Source organism: Peromyscus eremicus, chromosome 13 (assembly GCF_949786415.1).
Source record: "Peromyscus eremicus chromosome 13, PerEre_H2_v1, whole genome shotgun sequence".
Classification (NCBI taxonomy): Eukaryota; Metazoa; Chordata; class Mammalia; order Rodentia; family Cricetidae; genus Peromyscus; species Peromyscus eremicus.
This window is the reverse complement of record NC_081429.1, coordinates 56238515-56258713: the sequence shown is the minus strand read 5'-3', so window position 1 is coordinate 56258713 and position 20199 is coordinate 56238515. Positions and strand designations below refer to the sequence as shown.

Genomic DNA, 20199 nt, shown 5'->3' with positions numbered 1-20199 from the left:
CTGGCATCTCGGGCACTGGAGCACAAGATCTGTGTGTGTCCCGGCTGGTCTGCACTGAGGCTTGCACCACACCTGGCACATGCCGCCTGTTCTGCCAGTCCGTTCCTGCTGACAGCGCTCGGAATTTTTTCCTGTGGGTTTTAACCTTAGACATTGATACAACTGAGAAAAGATCATGCGATTCAGTTAGGAGCCATAGAGGACAGGGCCACTTACCTTTCGAGACGTATACTGTATGTCTTCTATTAGTTTCTGGTATTTGCGAATTTCCTCTATTAGTTTCTCGTAACTCTGATTTTGTAGCAGGAACTCGTCAACATCACGCTCGGCTTTCCTGGTAATCAAGAACTGATACTTGTCGTAGTGTTTGAGGTGCTCGATGGGCGCCACACTCTCTCTTATTACCACCTCCTTAATCTTTTCTTTATGAGCGTCTATAATTTCACTCAGAATTATGGGCTTCAAGGTTGTTGGCCTAGATTTACTTTCCTAACCAAAGGAGGAAAATAATGTTACTTTAAGTACCTTTAGTTAAACTAGCCCTATTATACTAACTTTGTAAAAGTGTCAATCTTATTATATTGTCTTTTTTATTCATAAGGGTCTGTGATTTACTAGTCTCTAATCAATAGAAATATATTCAATCTAACTCAAAGAATGTTGTAAAATGGAGATTTTGTGTAATTTTCATTGTCCTTAAAGGCTAGCTGTTTGTGTTCTCTTTTCAGTATAGTTGGGAGAACGGTTGTTGGAAAATACATGGGAAATAAGACCCAGGGCACAAAAGCACAAGGCCCACAGGTAGTTGTGCTAGCGTTCTAAGGCTGGCCTTGGCCTGCACGCTTAAAAAGAAAACGCTCAAAGAGTCACACTGTCACACTCCACAATCATAGAACCTATCCACAAGGTGGAGAGAAAGATTGCCATTCACTAGTGACCTTTAATGTTGATCTTTGATTGCCAAATTCCTATTCTGCTACCACAGTTAGGGTAAGAGTGAGCAAGAAGGTGTGAGACAACAATTTTAAACGAGCAGATAAATCTCAAAAGCTTGACTCCTTCCCCTTGCAAATCAGAGAAGACTGTTGACGTAGTTTATAATCTCCACAGTCACTCTTAGAAATATCTGTACTCTGACATCTCGAAGAAGAGATTTTTAAACTTGCAGTGAACAGAAATCATAGTCTGTGGTGAGTATTCTATGATGTTGAAATTGATCACACTGATTTAGTAATCCAGTGAGTATTTGTCTGCTACACCCCCTAATGGGCACTTCAGAAGATGATCTGTCTTAAAGCTAGATTGCTCACAGGGACACGACCAAATGCTGCTGCCTCTACAGGTCCCTCATTCCTGGACTCAACTGACACTCAGTGTTGTCTCTTCTACAAAACAGCTTTTAGAATAATGCAGTGCATACAACAGGCTGTGTGTTATGTGGATTTATGAGTTCTCCTGTAAAGGTCATTAAGACTCATCATAAAATGTTTCTTACATTTTTAGCAGCTTATCTAATTTCTAAAATACAGCTATCTTTCTAGACATAATTGGATTCTCAGACTTGAGAAGTACCTTAGAAAGTTTCTAATATTAAATTTAATTAGTGCCCATTGAGAGTTAAGAAAAATGGTATTTTGTGCAATACCTCGGGTGTTCAAAGAATATCAAACAGATCATGAGACAGTTATGAGTCTGGGCTCAGGATACATTAGCCCTTACCAGATTTGCCTTCCATGGGAAATAAAGGTGTATTTTAATCTGGTTTCCATTCCTATCAAATATAATAATGAAGATCAATATGAATCTGCTTCTGCATTTACTGCTGAAGGTCATTGAGACTCTCTATGTAATTATTTTTTATTTCAAAGTACTTTTATAATTTATTTTCAAATCTGACTGGTCCTCAAATTACCTATAGCTATCTAGGGATGGTCGTTATGATGAACCCCAGAATTTTTATTTTTAAAATGTGACCAATTTTTATTTTTAAAATGTAAGGTTGACAAAACCATTACTCCACATACAATGCCCCACGCAAGTCCTATTTCTTAAAATCTGATGTCAGAGCAAATATCATTCTCTTCTTGAAAAGTCTAAATTATTATGCATTTTTCATACTAATTTAAACTCATTATATATCCTCTTTACTCGGTTGGGTCTAAGTGGCTGCAGGACTGGCGGGTGAGAGAGATTTGTCCTGACCATGGGCCAGGCAGGACTGGAGAAAACTCCAGCTACAGAGTCATGTTTTATAATCATAAAGTCATAGCAACAGAATTCATTTGGATAATTATAATCAGTACTTAGAGCTTGATAATTCTTATCTTATTAACTTGCTTATATCAATGTATTTCATAAGCTACCTTGACATTTTCCGTTTTCGAAAAAAAGGTAAAGTATTAGAAATGAGTGTGATAAATGAGTTGGGGTTGTGCAAAGGTAAAGCAAACAGTGGATATTGACAGACTTCAAAATGTAGCAATATGAAGAACTGATAAGCAGAAAACAACTATTTCGGAATACATAAATATGTTGGATAATTATTAAATTTACCTCTTCCAATGCATGGCGGAGGGATCAAAGGATAAAGGAAGAGTCTATGGGGCCAAGATGGGAGAAATTCAGTTTAGAGATGTCACAAGTGTGCAGCTGCCTGCAAACTTCACTCATCCCTGTGGTTAAGCTCGGCTCCAACTCCCCAGCAAGGAGGGAGTAGGGGGCAGGGTCTGACACCAGAAGATAAAGCCTCAGAGCAGAGCAAAGTAGGACACAGTAAGTCACACCCACTCATATAGTTAACAAAACGAAGGCTCTTGGGCGACAGACCTTGACGAAACTAGAAGGAGGTAGAATCCTTGAAGGGAGTGGAGGAGGAGTGAGGAATAAGTCAGATCTTTGCCTGTGAGAGCAAAACAGTTGCCTTAACAGTCCATGACCAGAATTCTAGTCTCCAACTTGGATAAGCACATAGCCAGTGAGTTCAAAACATCATTAAGTCAAAAATAATCCAGTCAAAGCTGAGCCTTCCAGAGCTTTCAAAGGATTACAGAAGTCCTAAGAAGCTGACGCAAACAACAGCCACAAAGACCTCCCGAGTAAAGTTCTTATGTGTGCCCCATAGTCACAGAGGGAAAGAACTCGGAGGAATTAGCCACCATGGGCAGGATTTCACCACCAGCAGAATCACTCAGGCCAAGGACTCAGACGGTAGAATTTTTTTTTTTTTACGTTTTATAAAATCTTTATTGACAAATAATTCGTATAGTATACAATTTGCCTGTTTGCACAATTTGATAGAGTTTAGTCCAGCATCCTCATAGACTCATGACACCATCACCACTTTCTATTTTAGAACATCAAGCAAAACTTTTAATCCCCATAGATGTAGTGAACAAAATATTCCATGATAAAACCAGATTTAAACAACAACTATCCACAAACCCAGCCCTACAGAAAACACTAGAAGGAAAAATCCAACCTAAGGAAATTAAACACACCCATGAAGAGATGGTGGAATTCTTAAATTCAGGATGAAGAAGAATTAGTATGTATAAAGACAAAAATATCTTAATAAGTAGAAAGGACCATAAAAATGTCTAAATCTGTTTGTACAAAGAATTAATATAATTTCTAGAAAATGAAATAATAAATAGGAACTTGCTGTGGGATGGTTTGTATGTCAAATGTGTTGCTGATTGGTCAATAAATAAATCACTGATTGGCCAGTGGCCAGGCAGGAAGTATAGGCGGGACTAACAGAGGAGAACTGAGAGAACAGGAAGCTGGGTGAGGGAGACACTGCCAGCCGCCACCATGACAAGCCACATGTGAAGATCCCGGTAAGCCACAAGCCATGTGGCAAGGTATAGATTTATGGAAATGGATTAATTTAAGCTGTAAGAACAGTTAGCAAGAAGCCTGCCACGGCCATACAGTTTGTAACCAATATAAGTCTCTGTGTTTACTTGGTCGGGTCTAAGCGGCTGTGGGACTGGTGGGTGAGAGAGATTTGCCCTGACCGTGGGCCAGGCAGGAAAACTCTAGCTACAGGAACTCCTTGAAGCCTTGAAAGGGACATTGTCCTCCCAATGCATAATTTCTTTTTTTTTTTAATTCTTTCCTCCCTTTTATTAAACATAGATTCTTTTCTCATGCAATATAATTTGAATACAGTTTTCCCTCCCATTACCCTCCCCCCCATCCTCCCTACCTTCTCTCCCACTCAGATCCACTCCCTTTCTGTCTTTCATTAGAAAAGAACAGCCAGTGCATAATTTCATAATCAAAATGTCAAGTAATCTAAACCTGTCCTGGTTAGGATTTCTATTGCTGTGATGAAACACCATGACCAAAACAAACTTGGGGATGAAAGGCTTTATTTTGCTTACACTTCCACAGCACTGTCTATTACCAAAGGTAGTCAGGGCAGAAACTCAAGCAGGAAAGGATCTGGAGGCAGGAGCTGATGCAGAGGCCATGAAGGGGTGTTGCTTACTGACTTGTTCCTATGGCTTGCTCAGCCTGCTTTCTTATAGAACCCAGGACCACCTGCCCAGGGGTGCCACCATCAATCCCTAATCAAGAAAATGCCCTCCAGACTGATTTTATGGAGGCATTTTCTCAGTTGGGGCTCCCTCCTCTCAGAGGACTCTAGCTTGTGTCAAGTTGACATGAAATTAGCTAGCGCAAAATCAAATCATGAATTACATATGTCTCTATTTAGGTAAGCATATGCAGCATATAAAAAGAAATCATTTAGGAATATACAGAAAACTAGTAACTCCCCCCCCCCCCCGGCCTCTCTCCTTTCTCTCTTCTCTCTCTCTTTTATAAATTAAAAATAGTCACTCTAAAACTCAGGCTGGTGACGCTTCTCCTGGAAGCTAAGTTGAGAACGGGAGTACTGTAGTAAGGTGTGGTGGGGGAGAGCCTTCAGGGCAGTGATACTCCATTCTTCAGATGGGCTGCAACTATGCAGATGCTAACTCTGAGGCCACTGGAGCCTTTAAGACTAGTACCCTGTCTGTACTTTTTGTATATGTGAAATATGTGTAAGCTACTTCACAAGTAGAAAAGGAAAAGGAAAGCTACTGATAGGAGCTAGGAAACCTGAAAACCTTGCAAGTTAATAACTTGTTGGGCACGCCTGTGTGGTGGATCAAACGGCAGTGGCCACCAAGGAAATGTGGAGGCGGGATCTGTGAGGACAGAGGCGGGAGCTTGCTACTGATAGAAAACACTATCTATAGGAAGGGTCGCCAATCCTGGGATAGTTTTATAGAGTTGGGGTTGTGTTGATGTCATTGAATGAGTACTTCAGCAAACAGCATGAGACATACAGCCCGCATTCATCGGCTATTCAAACCCCATCACGGCTTGACTTCTTGACACTCAGAAAGTTTTCTGCTACATCCAGTGGAGGATTAGGCTAGGAACGTGTGTATATTTCATAGAAGAAGCTAGTGGGAAATGATATTTTTAACAAAGATTTCTATTTTTCAATGTTATATGTGTGAGTGTTTTGCCTGCACGTATGCCCTTGCCCCGTGTACATGCTGAGCCAGAGGACAAAAGAGGGTATGGGGCTGGGCGGTGGTGGCGCTCGCCTTTAATCCCACCCAGCACTTGGGAGGCAGAGCCAGGCGGATCTCTGTGAGTTCGAGGTCAGCCTGGTCTACAGAGCGAGTTCCAGGACAGGCACCAAAACTATACAGAGAAACCCTGTCTCAGGAAAAAAAAAAAAAAAAAAAAAAAAAAAAAAAAAAGAGGATATGGGATCCCCTGGAATTGGAGTTAGAGATGATTGTAAGCAACCATGTAGGTGCTAGAAATCCACCCCTGGTCCTCTGGAGGCCTGTGTTCTAACTGCTGAGTCATCTCTCCAGCCCTCAGGCTTTATTCTAAGCTGGTATTATCAGCTTTCCCACTCTCTGAAGTAGAGGATCTCTGTCAAATCTTAGGCCTTAGGTGAATGGCATCATGCAAATTCAAGCAATCAGAATGTCCTTGTTACTTACCCACTTGGAATACAATTTTGTCTCGACTCTTGGCACAAAGCTGACAGCCTTAATCATGACTTCATAAACGTTTACAAGGATATCTATGTAGTCACTAAACTCAGGTTCAAACTTAATGCTGTTATTATCAAGAATCAGCCTCATGATGAAACCTGGATGCTCAAAAGCTCTAATAGATTCCTATAAAAAATAAATAAAATAACTATAGGCATACATGGAGATATAGAGATCAATTGTTAAGGATGAAAAAGTAGGCTAGTAGGCCCCAATTAAATACATGGAACACACTTCCTCTTGTGCCTGAGACACTTAAGCCAGAGATCCTACTGGAAAGATAGCGGGAGTGACTGCCATCCTGACTGGTTGGAACTGAGTGTCTTGTTGGACCTAGAGGTTATTAGAGAAGAAACACATTCTGATTCCAAGGCCTTGTTGACACTGTACAAAACAGTCTCCTTACAGACAAAAGAGGGACTCCTTCCTCATGCAAGCTCTACCCAAGCGTTCAGGACTCAATCTTCCCCCCATGATTTACCCAAATCCTCACCATTGTGATGATAATCTCATCCAAACAAGCAAGCTGACCTAACCTTTCAGCAGATAAGTGTAATGGGTCTGAAGACATACTTTCTGCTGTCTCCTTGGGAAAGCTGTCTTGCCATTTTCCTCTTTGAAGGAACTGAAAATCCGTTATCAAAGGCGCAGCTGCCTAGCTGAGTGATACTCACAGGGGGTTGGGCGATGAGGTCTGTGAAGTCTTGCATGGAGACCAGAGTGAGGTCCTGCAGCTGTAAGGTCATAAGCGTGGCAGCACAGTTGAAGAAAGAGTCCAGTTTGGCGCTGCTGTCTCCAGTGGGCAGCTGCTTTTTTTTATTGCCTTGGTAATAAATATTCTGCACTTCCGGAAACCACCTTGAAAGAACAAAAGACATTTAGAAGTCAATACTCTCAGTGAATTACTCCATTCGCATTAAGCATTAACAGTAAATTCTAGACAGCTAAAGGTCTTCATAGAGTGGTGTATTGCTAAGTAACATTACCCACTCTGAGACCTAAGTGCTAGAGTATTTCACTTCTCCTAGGAAAAGAAATTTTAAATCATAACCAATAGAAAATGACTCAGTGATGTGGTGCTGTAAGACATAAATCTAACCCTGCAATTACGGTTCCTTGCAAGTTTTGAAGAAATATGAGAAATAATCGTATTGGACACTTCTCTTCAGGCTCTTAAAGGGTCTCTGTGGAATATCTGTTAGTTTAAAGCTGTGGAGTGAGTAATTGATCAAACAAGAACCTAGCTTATACCAAGTTAAAACCACATGCTATGCCAAGCTACTGCTTCACAATAGCTTAAAAACAAGGCACAAATCAAAAACAGCATGGATTTTATTTTCCCAATTTCCTTTAATGCGTAATACTGAAAGAATGACTGATTTAAAATGAAGTTTCAAATGTCCATGTGTCCTTGTAATAAAAGAATAATGGTGCAATTTCATATGTAGGTACCTCATGCTGAAAACTACTGAAGTTTTCGGCTTATAAAATCCCTGTCAAGACTGCAAGATTAAGGAATGCTGCTGCTTTCTGTCTTAGGGATAATGAACTCTTTAATAATAGTTGATAGGAGTGACCAGAGTGTTCTAATGGAAGAAATCTAAGTTTTAAATACATTTTTTTTTTGCCTTTTTAACTATACGTACAATGAGTGCACTTATGTCCTAGGAATAGTGTTATAGAAGTTATAGAAAGATTTTATATCATCCTTTCTCTCATAATGATGGAAGTAGTGAGTTCATCATGGAAAACTAGCCAGGAAGTCAGAGGACAGAGAGACACTTTACCTTTAAATCTCAGAGGAAGGCTTTCTAGTGAAGACAGTAATTACAGAGTCCTAACAGAAGTAGCTGAAGTAGAAATGGGCTGAAAACCAAGAATTCATCCCGTGTTGCCGTAGGCCCAGGGTGAAAGGAAGTATGTATGCTCAGAGGAGACGACACAGAGATGAGGGCCGTGCTGCAAGTTTTCAAATCTGATTAAGAACTTGTATTTATTATTTGTCAATGAATGGGAGATGCTAAAATGAAGGTCCACAGGGTAGTCTGAAGAGGGAAGTTTAAAAACCCAAGGAATAGAGACGTCATTTCTATTTGGCAACGGTCTGTCTAAATAGCAAGTAATAGCCAGCTAGGAAGACAGCTTAAGCACGAGGACGTGAGTTCGATCCCCACAACTCACACTGAAAACACCAATAAAGTACTGCGCTTCAGATCCCAGTGCTGGGCAGGCAGAGACGGGAGGACCCTGAAGAGCTACTAAAATCAAACCCACAGCCTCAGCCAATGAGAAAACCTGTCTCAAAAAACAAGGTATAAGACACCTAAGTACAACACCTGAGGGTGTCCTCTGGCCTTCACATGCACACACGCAGTAAAAATGGGCCTGCAAGTGGTAGAAGCAATGGGAATTAAGACGAATGGATACACATTAAATGGGCACAGAAGATATGTTTTAAAAAGTCATCTAAACAAATGGTAGTCATAAAACACGTCTCAATAAGTAAAAGGATTGAACTTCAAAATTAGAAGCCAATAACATGACACTTGGAGATTCAGAAGTATGCAGAGATAAGGTAACATAGATAGAAATATCCAAAATTCACAAGATAAATTAGAAAATAATTTAGGATGAGTGAATATGAAATGATTATATTCTAAAACGGAGGGGTGAACAAAAGTCAGTGAACAGAGGGGAATTTTAGCTCTAAACACTGACATTAAAATACAAGAAAATTCCACTAGACATTGAAAAGATAAGAGCAAACAGAACTCAAGACAAGAAGGGCAGAAATAACACAAACAAACAAAACATAAAAAGCCAACAGATCTGAAAGTGATTTATTTGAAAGAAGCAACAACACCGGGAACTTATAAGTCAGACATGCCCACAGTTCAAGAGGAGAGAAGCTCTCATTCAAGGTCCCTTCTTCCCAAGCGTCTCTGGTTGGTATCAAGTGGACCAAAGCTCACCAGCACGAGCAAGGCTATTCCATAGATGAGCCTGGAAAACATGCTTCCTGTGAGGAATCAGAAAGAAATGGCCGTATACAATGTCATTCTACTGAAATGTAATTTCCCAAACAGGGAAGTCCACGGGGACAGAAATGTAGTCAGTGACTTGTGGAAAGGAGAGTGGGGAGTGGCCACCAAGGGAGGAAGAGACTGCTTGGGGCCAAAGACAACATTCTGGAATTAGTAGTGATGACTGCACAGCCTTATGGATGTATGTAAGCCACAGCACCGTATACAGCAACGTGGTGAATTTGTGCTAAGTTAAGAAAAAAAAAGACTCAAAAATATAACACTCTGCTAGGGTCAGAGTGGATGAAGATTGGAGAACAAAAGAGATTTTTTAAAAGCCAAAAGATTTTCAGGTGCTCTGGGAATGGTCCAGAACAAGAAAGGCAGGCTTAGGAGAGAGAATAAGGCTTCCAACATGCCGTGATCCACAGGCAGGGCGTTCAGCTGGATGCACTCAGTACACGTTCGGTAAGGGCCCAGAGCTCAGAAGACGGATGTGATGTTGCAGCAGGTAAGACAGATGAAATGATAGAACGGATGTGTGGGTGTAAACATGAAAGGCAACTAGGAAGACCTAGGGAGGTCCCCCTTTTAGGGACAGTGAGGGGAGCAGAGCCAGGAAAGAGGCAGGGTGGGGACAAGGAATTAGAAGAGCACCAAGACAGGTGTCTAGAAGGTGGACAGACCATGTCAGCTGCTGAGGAGCTCCAGGAGCCAACAGGGCGCTGTGAGAACACCCCACCCCGGGTTTAGAAGGCGGTAGTCATTACTTCACTCATTTGTCCCCTGTCAGCTCGTTCCTGCCTTTTGGAAATGATGAACACATGCAGGCCCACCAAACGTGAACACACCAGGGCACACTGCTAACCAATCTACATTTCTATCAGAAAAGAAATCCATGACGTTTTCAGCTCTATTCTATTCTGTGACACCATCTCCCTGAAGTCTGCGGTGGGGTTTGTCCCCAGAGTTATATGTTAAGGGAATTCATCTGTGTCCCATCTGGAAGAGGTCACCTTTTCTGTACTTATTATACCATTCCATTTTTTTAAATCTGCTCTCTACTTATATTTTTCTGTCAACTCCATATAATATGAAGTAAAAGGCAAACTTTTAAAAACTAATCTTATTTTAACTTACTGGAGAAAAAAAAAGATTATATTTAATCTTAAATGATCAACATACATTTCTTAACTTTTAGAAATCATGAGGGTACCCAGACTTTTGTGTCTTTTGTTAATTTTAATTTGACCTAATTTTAATGTCCTATTTTTAATAAATTAATGACCATGTTAGAGACAATTGTCCTAAGTGGCTCCAGAGTGCATTGTCTGGCACCTACATAATTAATTATCGTATCTGTCTATTCCACTCTGAAGGAACAATCCAAGCAGATGTTTAATTATGTTTTGGTAACCCTAATACCACTGAGGTTATAAACTCCTTTAAGCCGTATACTTCCTCTTCTGGGTCATCCTTCAAATGCTTCTGTGTCCCTCACCCAAAGTCAGGATGACAGAGCTCAGCCTGTGCCTGGTGCAGATGTCAGATGAAGCATCTGGTGCTGACTAGTGCATGTCTTTCCTGCCTGCTGCCCAACAGCTCAGAGCAGAGGCCAGAGCAACACATTTACAAAAAGAACACCGTTAGTGATGAGCATTTCAATGTCTTTCTGCTTGTCGCTGTCTACAAGATCTGAACATGTCACAGACAAAGATAAATCAGGACAAATTAAACTCTTGATTTTCTAAAAGTAGTTGAAATGAACATTTCATCCATCACATCTCTAACTTAGGCTTTCCTATGTGAGAGCTCAGAACTTTACGTTTTAAGCAGCGTCTCCTTGGCGGACTCCATGTGTCTAATGACAATGTTCTGGAAGCCTGAGAGCTCTAACGCATCCTGGCGGTTGTGAAATTCTTCTATGTCAACTAACCGTAATTTCCTGCAAGGGATAAAAAGAAACATCAGTTTAAGACCAAGATATTTCGGGCTTTAATGATTTTGCCGATTTGCCTGTTCCAGAAAAAAATGTTATATTCCTAGATTTATCATCAAAAGTTGTACTCTATAAAATTAAATGGTCAAGAATTTGAGGTTTTTCTGTGTGGGTCAGCTTTCTGTTGCTGTGACAAAATGCCAGAAAGAGAGAAAACAAAGACAGAAAGGTTTATTTTGGCTCCTGGTTTCAAAGATTTCAGTCTGTTGTTTGGGGGCCTGTGGTGAAGCAGAAGGGCTCAGCTCAAGGCAGCCAGGAGAGAGGGAATGAGGGAGGGAGGGGGTAGGGAAGAGCTTTTGAAGTGAAGAGCCCAAGGACAAGGTACAGTCTCTGAGAGTGTGCCTCCAGGACTCTCTCTCTTCAGCTAGGTCCCACATGCTAAGTTCCTGAGTTCTCATCATCTCCCAGTAGGCATACAGATGGTGAGCTCACAAAGGGACTAATCCACTGAGGTCAGAGCCCCCGAGATCCAATCCCTCTGAATATTGAGGCACTGATGTTGGGGTCCATCCCTGACCTGTTAATGGTCCTTGAAGGGGGGAGTGAGGAATTAAGAAACGCTAGATAGGAAAAAATATAGTTGCAGATGAAGAAAAAGATAGACACAGGATAGCTTCAGGAGGGCCCTGGGTTAATACCCAGTGTAGTGGGTAGCCATTCCAGCTTTGATCTGGAAGTTCCAACCCCCATTGAGACTTCGGCAACTGTCACACCTATAAGGCGGGGCCAAGGGAGGTGCCTGGAGACCCGAGATCTGGATTGGTGAGTGCTCTCTCTGTTCCGGGAACCTTGGTGGTGGAGGTGGGCCAAGCAGAGCTCCAGAGAACACCGCTGGACTGCGATACACATTCCCCAGACCCCATGACCTACCTATCCCTTAACTTGTAAGTTACGCCATTAAATAAATCTCCTTTTAACTACGTGGAGTGGCCTTAATAATTTCACCAATATCTGGCGCTCACGTGGGGCAAATTCCAAAGGCCTGGGTGGCTCCCGCCCTCAGCCTCCTCCCCGGCTAGCGGGTACCTAACCCGCCTGCAAAGTTCCATATAACCAGGGAACGCCTACATGGTTCCATTCCCGAAAAAGGGGGCAGCTAGTCCGGTCTCAGTTCCCTAGCTTAGCCCCGAGACCAGCGAAAGAGGCACTCCCCAGCTTCCTGAGTGCCGGCTCCGGCTCCTGCCATCTTGACTCCAGCGAGCTGCAGTCAGCCAAGATCACTGGCAGGCCCTGCTTTGGAGCTGTACCAATGCCAACTGCTGGCTGAAAAGTGCTACTACACCCCCCAAAACCACGAAAGGTAAGTAAAAGTACTTGATAATTTTACACCTTAAAATTGACTAACAAATTTTGAGTAATTCTTGTAATATGGCTGACAACATTACCTCACAAGAATTTGAAAATCTTTTTGCCTGTATGATGAATGACATCTTCCTGGAAATATATGACCTGCCTAAGGCATATCTGGCTTGTACCATTTTGGCATTCATTGTAATAATCCACAGAGTGTTCAAACACTGGTTTAATAACAAGAACAAAGATGAGTCATTATTGGGACTGATACAGGCTTTAAGAGAGAGCAATGAAGACTTACAGAAAAAGATTCTCTCTCTGGAATCTGCTTTAAAGGATAGCAATGAAAAAAAAAGATTTTTTTCTCTGGAATCTGCTGATCAGGATTTACAAAACAGGATTGTACCAAAAATTGATCTTATTGATAATAAATGTGAATATTTAATGGACAGAACACTAACTCTCCAGACACTATATAAGGAAGAAAGACTATCATTAGTTGACAAGATAAGGTCCATGGAATCATGTGTTTCTGAGGAACATAAAAACTTCTATGATTCCATGAGAAATCTGGAGTCCCTTGCCAGAGAGGAGGTTCACGCCATAGAACATACCCTAGGTGCTTGTTTGCAGGCCTTAGAAGAAACTCTCAGTAAACATGACAAGGGACCTAATAAGCAGAAGGGCAAGACCATAGAGGTTGTAACATCTCCAAATGGCTCTCACACAATGGCTTATCCTGTTATCATCCATGAGAAGCCAGCGGATGACACACACCCCGAGCCATATAATACATATACATTACAACCAATTTCAACAAGGGACTTTAAAAATATAAAGGAAGCAGTAGTTACGTATGGGATACACTCCATATACGTAAAACAGATGTTAAATCCGTGGTCTACCTCACATAGAATCATCCCAGATGACTGGCATCAGTTAATTTCAGCTGTTCTAGAATATAGCCAGCAGCTACAGTGGAAAAGCTGATTGAGAGAAGAGGCAAAAAATTTAGAACAACAAGGTAAACTCAGAGGTTTTGTGATCTCTCAAGATCAAATACTTGGTGAGGGATGTTTTGCTGACAGGAATGTATAAGCCATTTATGATGAGCATACAATATCCCTATGCCGTACAGCAGCTCTAAATGCTTGGAAAAAAAATCCAGAACCTGGAAAGCCAACTGAGGTATACACAAAGATATTTCAGGGACCGCATGAACCCTTCACTGATTTTTTACAAAGACTGAACACAGCTATAACAAGAGCTATATCAGATAAAGAATTAAGAAAAGTATTAACTGAGTCCTTGGCGTTCGACAATGCTAATGCAGAATGCAGAAGAATACTTACACCATTAAAGATCAGATCAGCTCCTTTGGAAGAATGGATTCAGTATACTAATGGTGTTGAGTCTCATAACTACAGTAATGAGGCTTGGATAGGAGAGACAAATCCCAGAGGTGAAAGAAGGCCCTGTGTTACCAAATATTTTAAATGTGGTACACCAGGTCATATAAGTAAAAACTGTACGTGGGATACTCCTAGAAGTAATACTCCTTTTAGGAATTAGCCTAAACAGGAGACCCCCAACCACCTCCCGGATTATGTAGAAGGTGTGGCAAAGGCCGACATTGGACCAGTGAGTGCAGATCAAAAATAGATATATGAGGCAACCCTTTACTGGCGGGGAAACGCCTCAGGGGGCCTCTTGCAGGCCCCCAAATCAAATGTAGTATGAACATTCCCAGCCACTGTGGAAGAAATTCCTCTCCAGGACAACTGAATAAACCAATGCCTAATGTAAAAACCGATACTGCAATGGATGATAAAACAGCTCTGATGGGTGGATCACAGTTTACAAAGAACACTATAAAACAAATATTTTGGCAGACTTCCATAAATGACCAAAGACCAAAGCTTAGAATTCGAATTAATGGCCTGGTTTATGGAGGGCCTGGTAGACACAGGTGCAGATGTGACTATAATTACCAAAATCATGGCATCAGAATTGGCCTCTTCAAGAGGTAGATGTCCAACTTTTAGGGATTGGCACCCTATCTCAGATAAAACAGAGTTCGAGATGGGTTGAATGCATAGGGCCAGAAGGACAGAGAGGAAGGCTGAAGCCATATGTAGCAAATGTAGCAGTAAATCTTTGGGGCCAAGATCTGTTACAACAGTGGAATACCCAGATTAAAATTCCTACACTTTCAGAAAAGGAATACAGACCAATGCATGTTTCTAGGAATAATATCATGACATGCTATAAAAATCAGGCACCAACCATTCAGGCTGTTCACTAACAGAGCACAACTGCTGTTGAACTCTCAGAAGTACCAACTGCCTTACCTTTAAAATGGCTAACTAACAAACCTATCTGGCTTGGTCAATGGCCTTTGACAAAAGAGAAGCTACAAGCTTTAGAACAGCTGGTTCAAGAGCAGTTAAATGCTCAACACATTGAAGAATCTACCAGCCCTTGGAATTCTCCTGTATTTGTTATTAAAAAAAAAAGTCTGGTAATTGGAGAATGCTGACAGATCTGAGAGCTATTAATAAAGTAATTCAGCCAATGGGCTCCCTACAGACTGGGATGCCCTTGCCCTCTCTACTACCTAAAGAATGGCCTATAATAGTTATTGACTTAAAAGACTGTTTCTTTACCATACCCTTACAAGGAAATGATAGAGAAAAATTTGCCTTCACAGTACCTAATTATAACAATTCTCAGCCAGTCAAGAGATATCAATGGAAGGTCCTTCCACAGGGAATGTTAAACAGCCCTACTTTGTGCCAATACTTTGTGCAGAAACCATTGGAGATAATTCATGTAAAGTTTCCACAATCCATAATTTATCACTATATGGATGATATCCTATTAGCTGATTCAAAGTTAGATACATTAGAAAGCATGTTTGAAGAAGTAAAAAAAGTTTTGCCTCGCTGGGGACTGCAAATTGCTCCTGAAAAAATACAAAGAGGAGATTCTATTAATTACTTAGGATATAAGATAGAGCTACAAAAAATTAGACTCCAAAAGGTATAACTAAGGAGAGATCGATTGAAGACTCTTAATGATTTTCAAAAGTTATTAGGAAGCATTTCCAACTTACTGGGTATCATGAAAATACCCAAAGATGGACTACAAAATTTGGCTAATACTCTAGAAGGGGATAAAGAATTAAATAGTCCAAGAGAATTATCAGCCGAAGCTGAGAAGGAATTGGCTCTAGTAAAAAAGACAATTCGAGAAGCACATGTGGATCATGTGGATCCAGAACTTAAATGCATTCTTGTCATATTCCCCTCCAGACATTCCCTAACAGGTATTTTGATGCAGAGGGAAGATATTATATTGGAATGGATATTCCTACCATGTAAACCAAATAAGAAATTAAAGACTTATATAGAAAAGATCTCTGATTTGATTCAAAAGGTAAACTAAGACTTCGCCAGTTGACAGAAATGGACCCAGCAGAAATTGTAGTACCTTTAACTAATGAGGAAATTTCATCACTATGGAAAGATAATGAATACTGGCAGAGAGCCTGCAGTAACTTTTTGGGAGAGATTAACAACCACTATCCCAAAAGCAAGAGAATAGAATTCATAAAGAAGACTGAATGGGTCCTTCCTCACATTGTATGACAAAAGCCAATTTCTGGAGTCCTCACATTCTATACTGATGCAAATAAATCAGGGAAAGCAGGATATAAATCAGGAGACTTAAGTAAAGTGGTACAAAGTCCATACAGCTCTGTATAAAAGACAGAACTGTATGCCATTCTTATGGTACTGATGGACTTCACAGAACCCCTCAATATAGTCACTGACTCTCAATATGCAGAGAGAGTTGTTTTACATATTGAAACTGCTGAATTTATTCCTGATAATACAGAATTAATGTCATTATTCATACAATTGCAGGAAATCATCAGAAAAAGGGAACATCCTATATATAACACATATCAGATCCCATACAGGTCTGCCAGGACCTCTAGCACAAGGTAATGATGAGATTGATCAGTTACTAATAGGTAATGCGCTAGAAGCTTCAGAATTTCATAAGAAATACCATGTAAATAGCAAAAGTTTGAAGAAGGATTTCTCCATCACTTGGCAACAGGCTAAGGATATTGTGAAAAATGTCCTACTTGTTCCGTCTATAACCAACTTCCATTACCTGCAGGGAGCAATCCAAAAGGTACACAAAGAAATGAAATTTGGCAGATAGATGTGTTTCATTTTGCAGAATTTGGAAGATTAAAGTATGTACATCATACCATTGACACCTATTCAGGATTTCAATGGGCAACTCCTATGAGTTCTGAAAAGGCTGATTCTGTGATTACACACCTATTAGAAGTTATAGCCATCATGGGAATACCTGTACAAATTAAGACAGACAATGCCCCAGCATATGTCTCCAATAAAATGAGACAATTCTTTGCTTATTACAATATAAAGCATGTTACAGGTATACCACACAATCCCACAGGCCAAGCAGTCATAGAAAGATCCAATCGAACTTTAAAGGATATGCTAAATAAACAGCAACAGGTAACAATGACTCCTAGAAATAGATTGCATAGTGCTTTATTAACCTTGAATTTTCTCAATGCTGATGAGAAAGGAACAACAGCTGCGGAGAGACATTGGACGACAGACAAAACTCCTGAGCTAAACCAACAGGTTTATTTCAAGGATGTGCTGACCTCAGAATGGAAACCTGGATATGTTCTATGTTGGGGAAGAGGTTTTGCCTTTGTTTCTGCAGGAGAAGAAAAGCTATGGATACCAACAAAATTAATAAAAATTTGATTCGAACAGGAAAAACCCCTTGATAAGGAGAAGTAAAAGATCATCTACCAATGTGACATCTCTACAAGTTGTAAGAAAAATTTAACAATCAAAGGTTGGGGTAGGGTTCTGTTTTTGTCTTTCCAGGATAATGGAAATACCCATCTTCCAAAAATCATAAGGCCTTGGATATCCAGATGTTTACAGCAGAAAGAATCTATTGGTACCAATCTACACACGGTAAAATCTCACTGTCTAACATCTATCTCTCTATCAATCTAGAAAAGTTGTGGTTCCAATTCACTTATAAGCCAAGCTGGCTTTGGAGATGGAATTGGCTCACTCCTTCTCTAAACCCAAGCATATTGCTAAAAGAAAAGTTTGAGAGATTCTTTAGTCCCATATCAGAAGAGCCCTCTGGTGTGGGACAGAAGGAAACCAATAAAAAGGGACCACTGTCTTCTAGATTCTAATTCTCTCCATGCTTACTCTTGATTTCTCAGAATCCTTTTTTACATGCTATGTCCTCTTTAAATCCAAACCTTCCATTTTGATAACAAAAGTTTTTCCAATAGCAATCTCAGAAGTTTCCAGAAGGAAGATGGGGCCCCAACAACAGCAACTCTACCCAACCCAGAATGATGCCATGGTAATCATCATCATACTACACTTCTTGCCAGAATTTCAGACAATCTTACCCATTACTCTAAGACTTGCTGCAGAACCTACAGTTAGTCTAACTGAGATTTAACTATCTGAGCTTTCTCACAGTACCCAACAGAGATAACATCACCCCCTAAACATCAGGAAACAATTCTAAGAAAACGATGACTCTTCTCCCTTAGGTTTCATAATTCTCAGGGTTATGGATGATGGTTATAGGGTCGGGGGAGGAAGAAAATATTAGACTCAGTATCCTAAAAAAAAAAAAAAGAGAGAAAAAAGGGAAAAGAAGAAATGGAATGGATAGGTATAAGATATTATGGTAGATTATTGTATATACTAGTAAACAAATTTTGTAAAATAGCAGCCTTAGATAATTTGCACTGTAATTTGCACTGTTATGGATTCTTATATGTTGATACAAATGTGAACTATTTTTATATTCCTGTTTAAGATAATTTGTATATTGATACAAATACAGAACTATATTTGTTAATAATGTACATATATTTCTACTCTTATATTTTTGGTTGTGAGCCTAGCCTTTAACGGCTGAGCCATCTCTCCAGCCCTCTACTCTTATTTGAAATATTTGTATATTGATACAAATGTAAATTTATATCTGTCATACTTTATGTATGTTCTACTTCTGTTTAGGATATTCGGTATATTGATATATATTTAAGATTATTGTCATATTGCATATCGCACTATATATTCCTACCTTTGTTATAAATATCTTGTATATTGTCACAATTTTGAAGTCATCGTTCTTTACCATACATTTGCTTATAGACTGTTTACCTTGTTTACGTGAAGCCTTAGTCCTTAGGTTATTTCGATAGATAAGGCTTATAGATTTATAGTCACCTATGCTTGTCATCTCTATAGTTACGTTAGTTAGGTTATCCAGATTTACAGATACATAGGTCAGATGGACAGGTAATCTTCAAACACTTCATAGACTTAGAGAATATGGCATTTAAATAACTTAGAATTCTGTTGATGTGAGACACAATTGCTCCTGGCTGCACCAATTTGATCTCGAGAGAATGTTGGGCTTCTAAGACATTTCCATTTGGAAGTTTGTCTTCTTGGCACAAAATGGCCTACTGGGCAAAGAACTGCCCTTACCTCGATGGCTGACAGTACAAATGCAATGCTGTCCTTTCTGGACAAGCGGGACACAAAGAAAGTGACCACTGTACTCTGCCAAGACAGGGTAAGATGGTCTTTCAGAATTCCTGCTTCTGAAAACGGTCTGTCAGATACTTTAGGCCTGTAGCCAATTTGAATGCACCAACAATGCTGAGAAACATTAGGTGACTGTCCAGGCTGCCAGTTGTCTCTGTCTACTCTTGCAAGATTCCCAAAAGTTGCTTGTATCCATCTACTATTTCTCAGGTACCATTATATTCCTTCTCAGGTCTTTGATGGGATTGAAGACTAGCAGTTATAGTTACAACTTAGTAGATAGAACATATTAAGTATTAGATTCAGGTTCTTTAGAATAGGACAACTTTTGGAATGATCTTTGTAACATGCCATTTACCTATGCTCTATACTTCTCTGGATTTTAGTATGTGTTTCTTGCTTGATATTGTTTGCATTGGTTGTAGTTCCATCTTATCTAGGTCATTATCCCTCATTATTCCTGGACAATATTTGATAACCATTCCTTTGTATATAGTCTTGTATTAGGTTAGAACTTTCTTATTTAGACAAAAAGGGGAGATGTAGTGGGTAGCCATTCTAGCTTTGATCTGGAAGTTCCAACCCCCATTGAGACTTCAGCAACTGTCACGCCTACAAGGCAGGGCCAAGGGAGGTGCCTGGAGACCTGAGATCTGGATCAGCGAGTGCTCTCTCTGTTCGGGGACCCTGGATGGTGGAGGTGGGCCAGGCAGAGCTCCAGAGAACACCGCTGGACTGCGATACACCTTCCCCAGGCCCCGCAACCTACCTATCCCTTAATTTGTAAGTTACGCCATTAAATAAATCTCCTTTTAACTACGTGGAGTGGCCTTAATAATTTCACCAATACCCAGTTGCCTGGAGTTTATTCCTAATGGGCTTTTTATACACTAGCAAGGGGAGAGGCAAGAGAGCTCCCTGTTTCAAGATCAAAGTACAAAGTACAAACAAGTGCAGATCCTTTCTTAATTCTCTAAACACCTGTTAAACACACCTTAACGCAAAGCATCTTGTAATTAGTTCTTGAAGCATAAGACTCTGGTAACCATGCCTTTGGCCAAAACATCCTATTATACAGCCTTGGAGAGCAACATAAACTTTGACTCTCTGACCTTGAGTCAAAATAGAAACAAACCACAAGGTGGAATCTTTGT

At 40.3% G+C, this 20199-nt stretch overlaps 1 protein-coding gene across 1 annotated transcript in view; it reads right to left on the bottom strand.

Moving 5' to 3' along the window:
* Positions 1-20199, bottom strand: part of Dnah7 (dynein axonemal heavy chain 7) — a 255152-nt gene that overhangs the window by 198070 nt on the left and 36883 nt on the right. The window contains exons 10-13 of the mRNA XM_059278864.1: positions 10920-11039; positions 6746-6929; positions 6018-6197; positions 217-489 (exon numbers count right to left, since the gene is read on the bottom strand). Of these exons, the coding sequence (XP_059134847.1) occupies positions 217-489; positions 6018-6197; positions 6746-6929; positions 10920-11039 (757 nt within the window). The remainder of the gene's footprint in view (positions 1-216; positions 490-6017; positions 6198-6745; positions 6930-10919; positions 11040-20199) is intronic.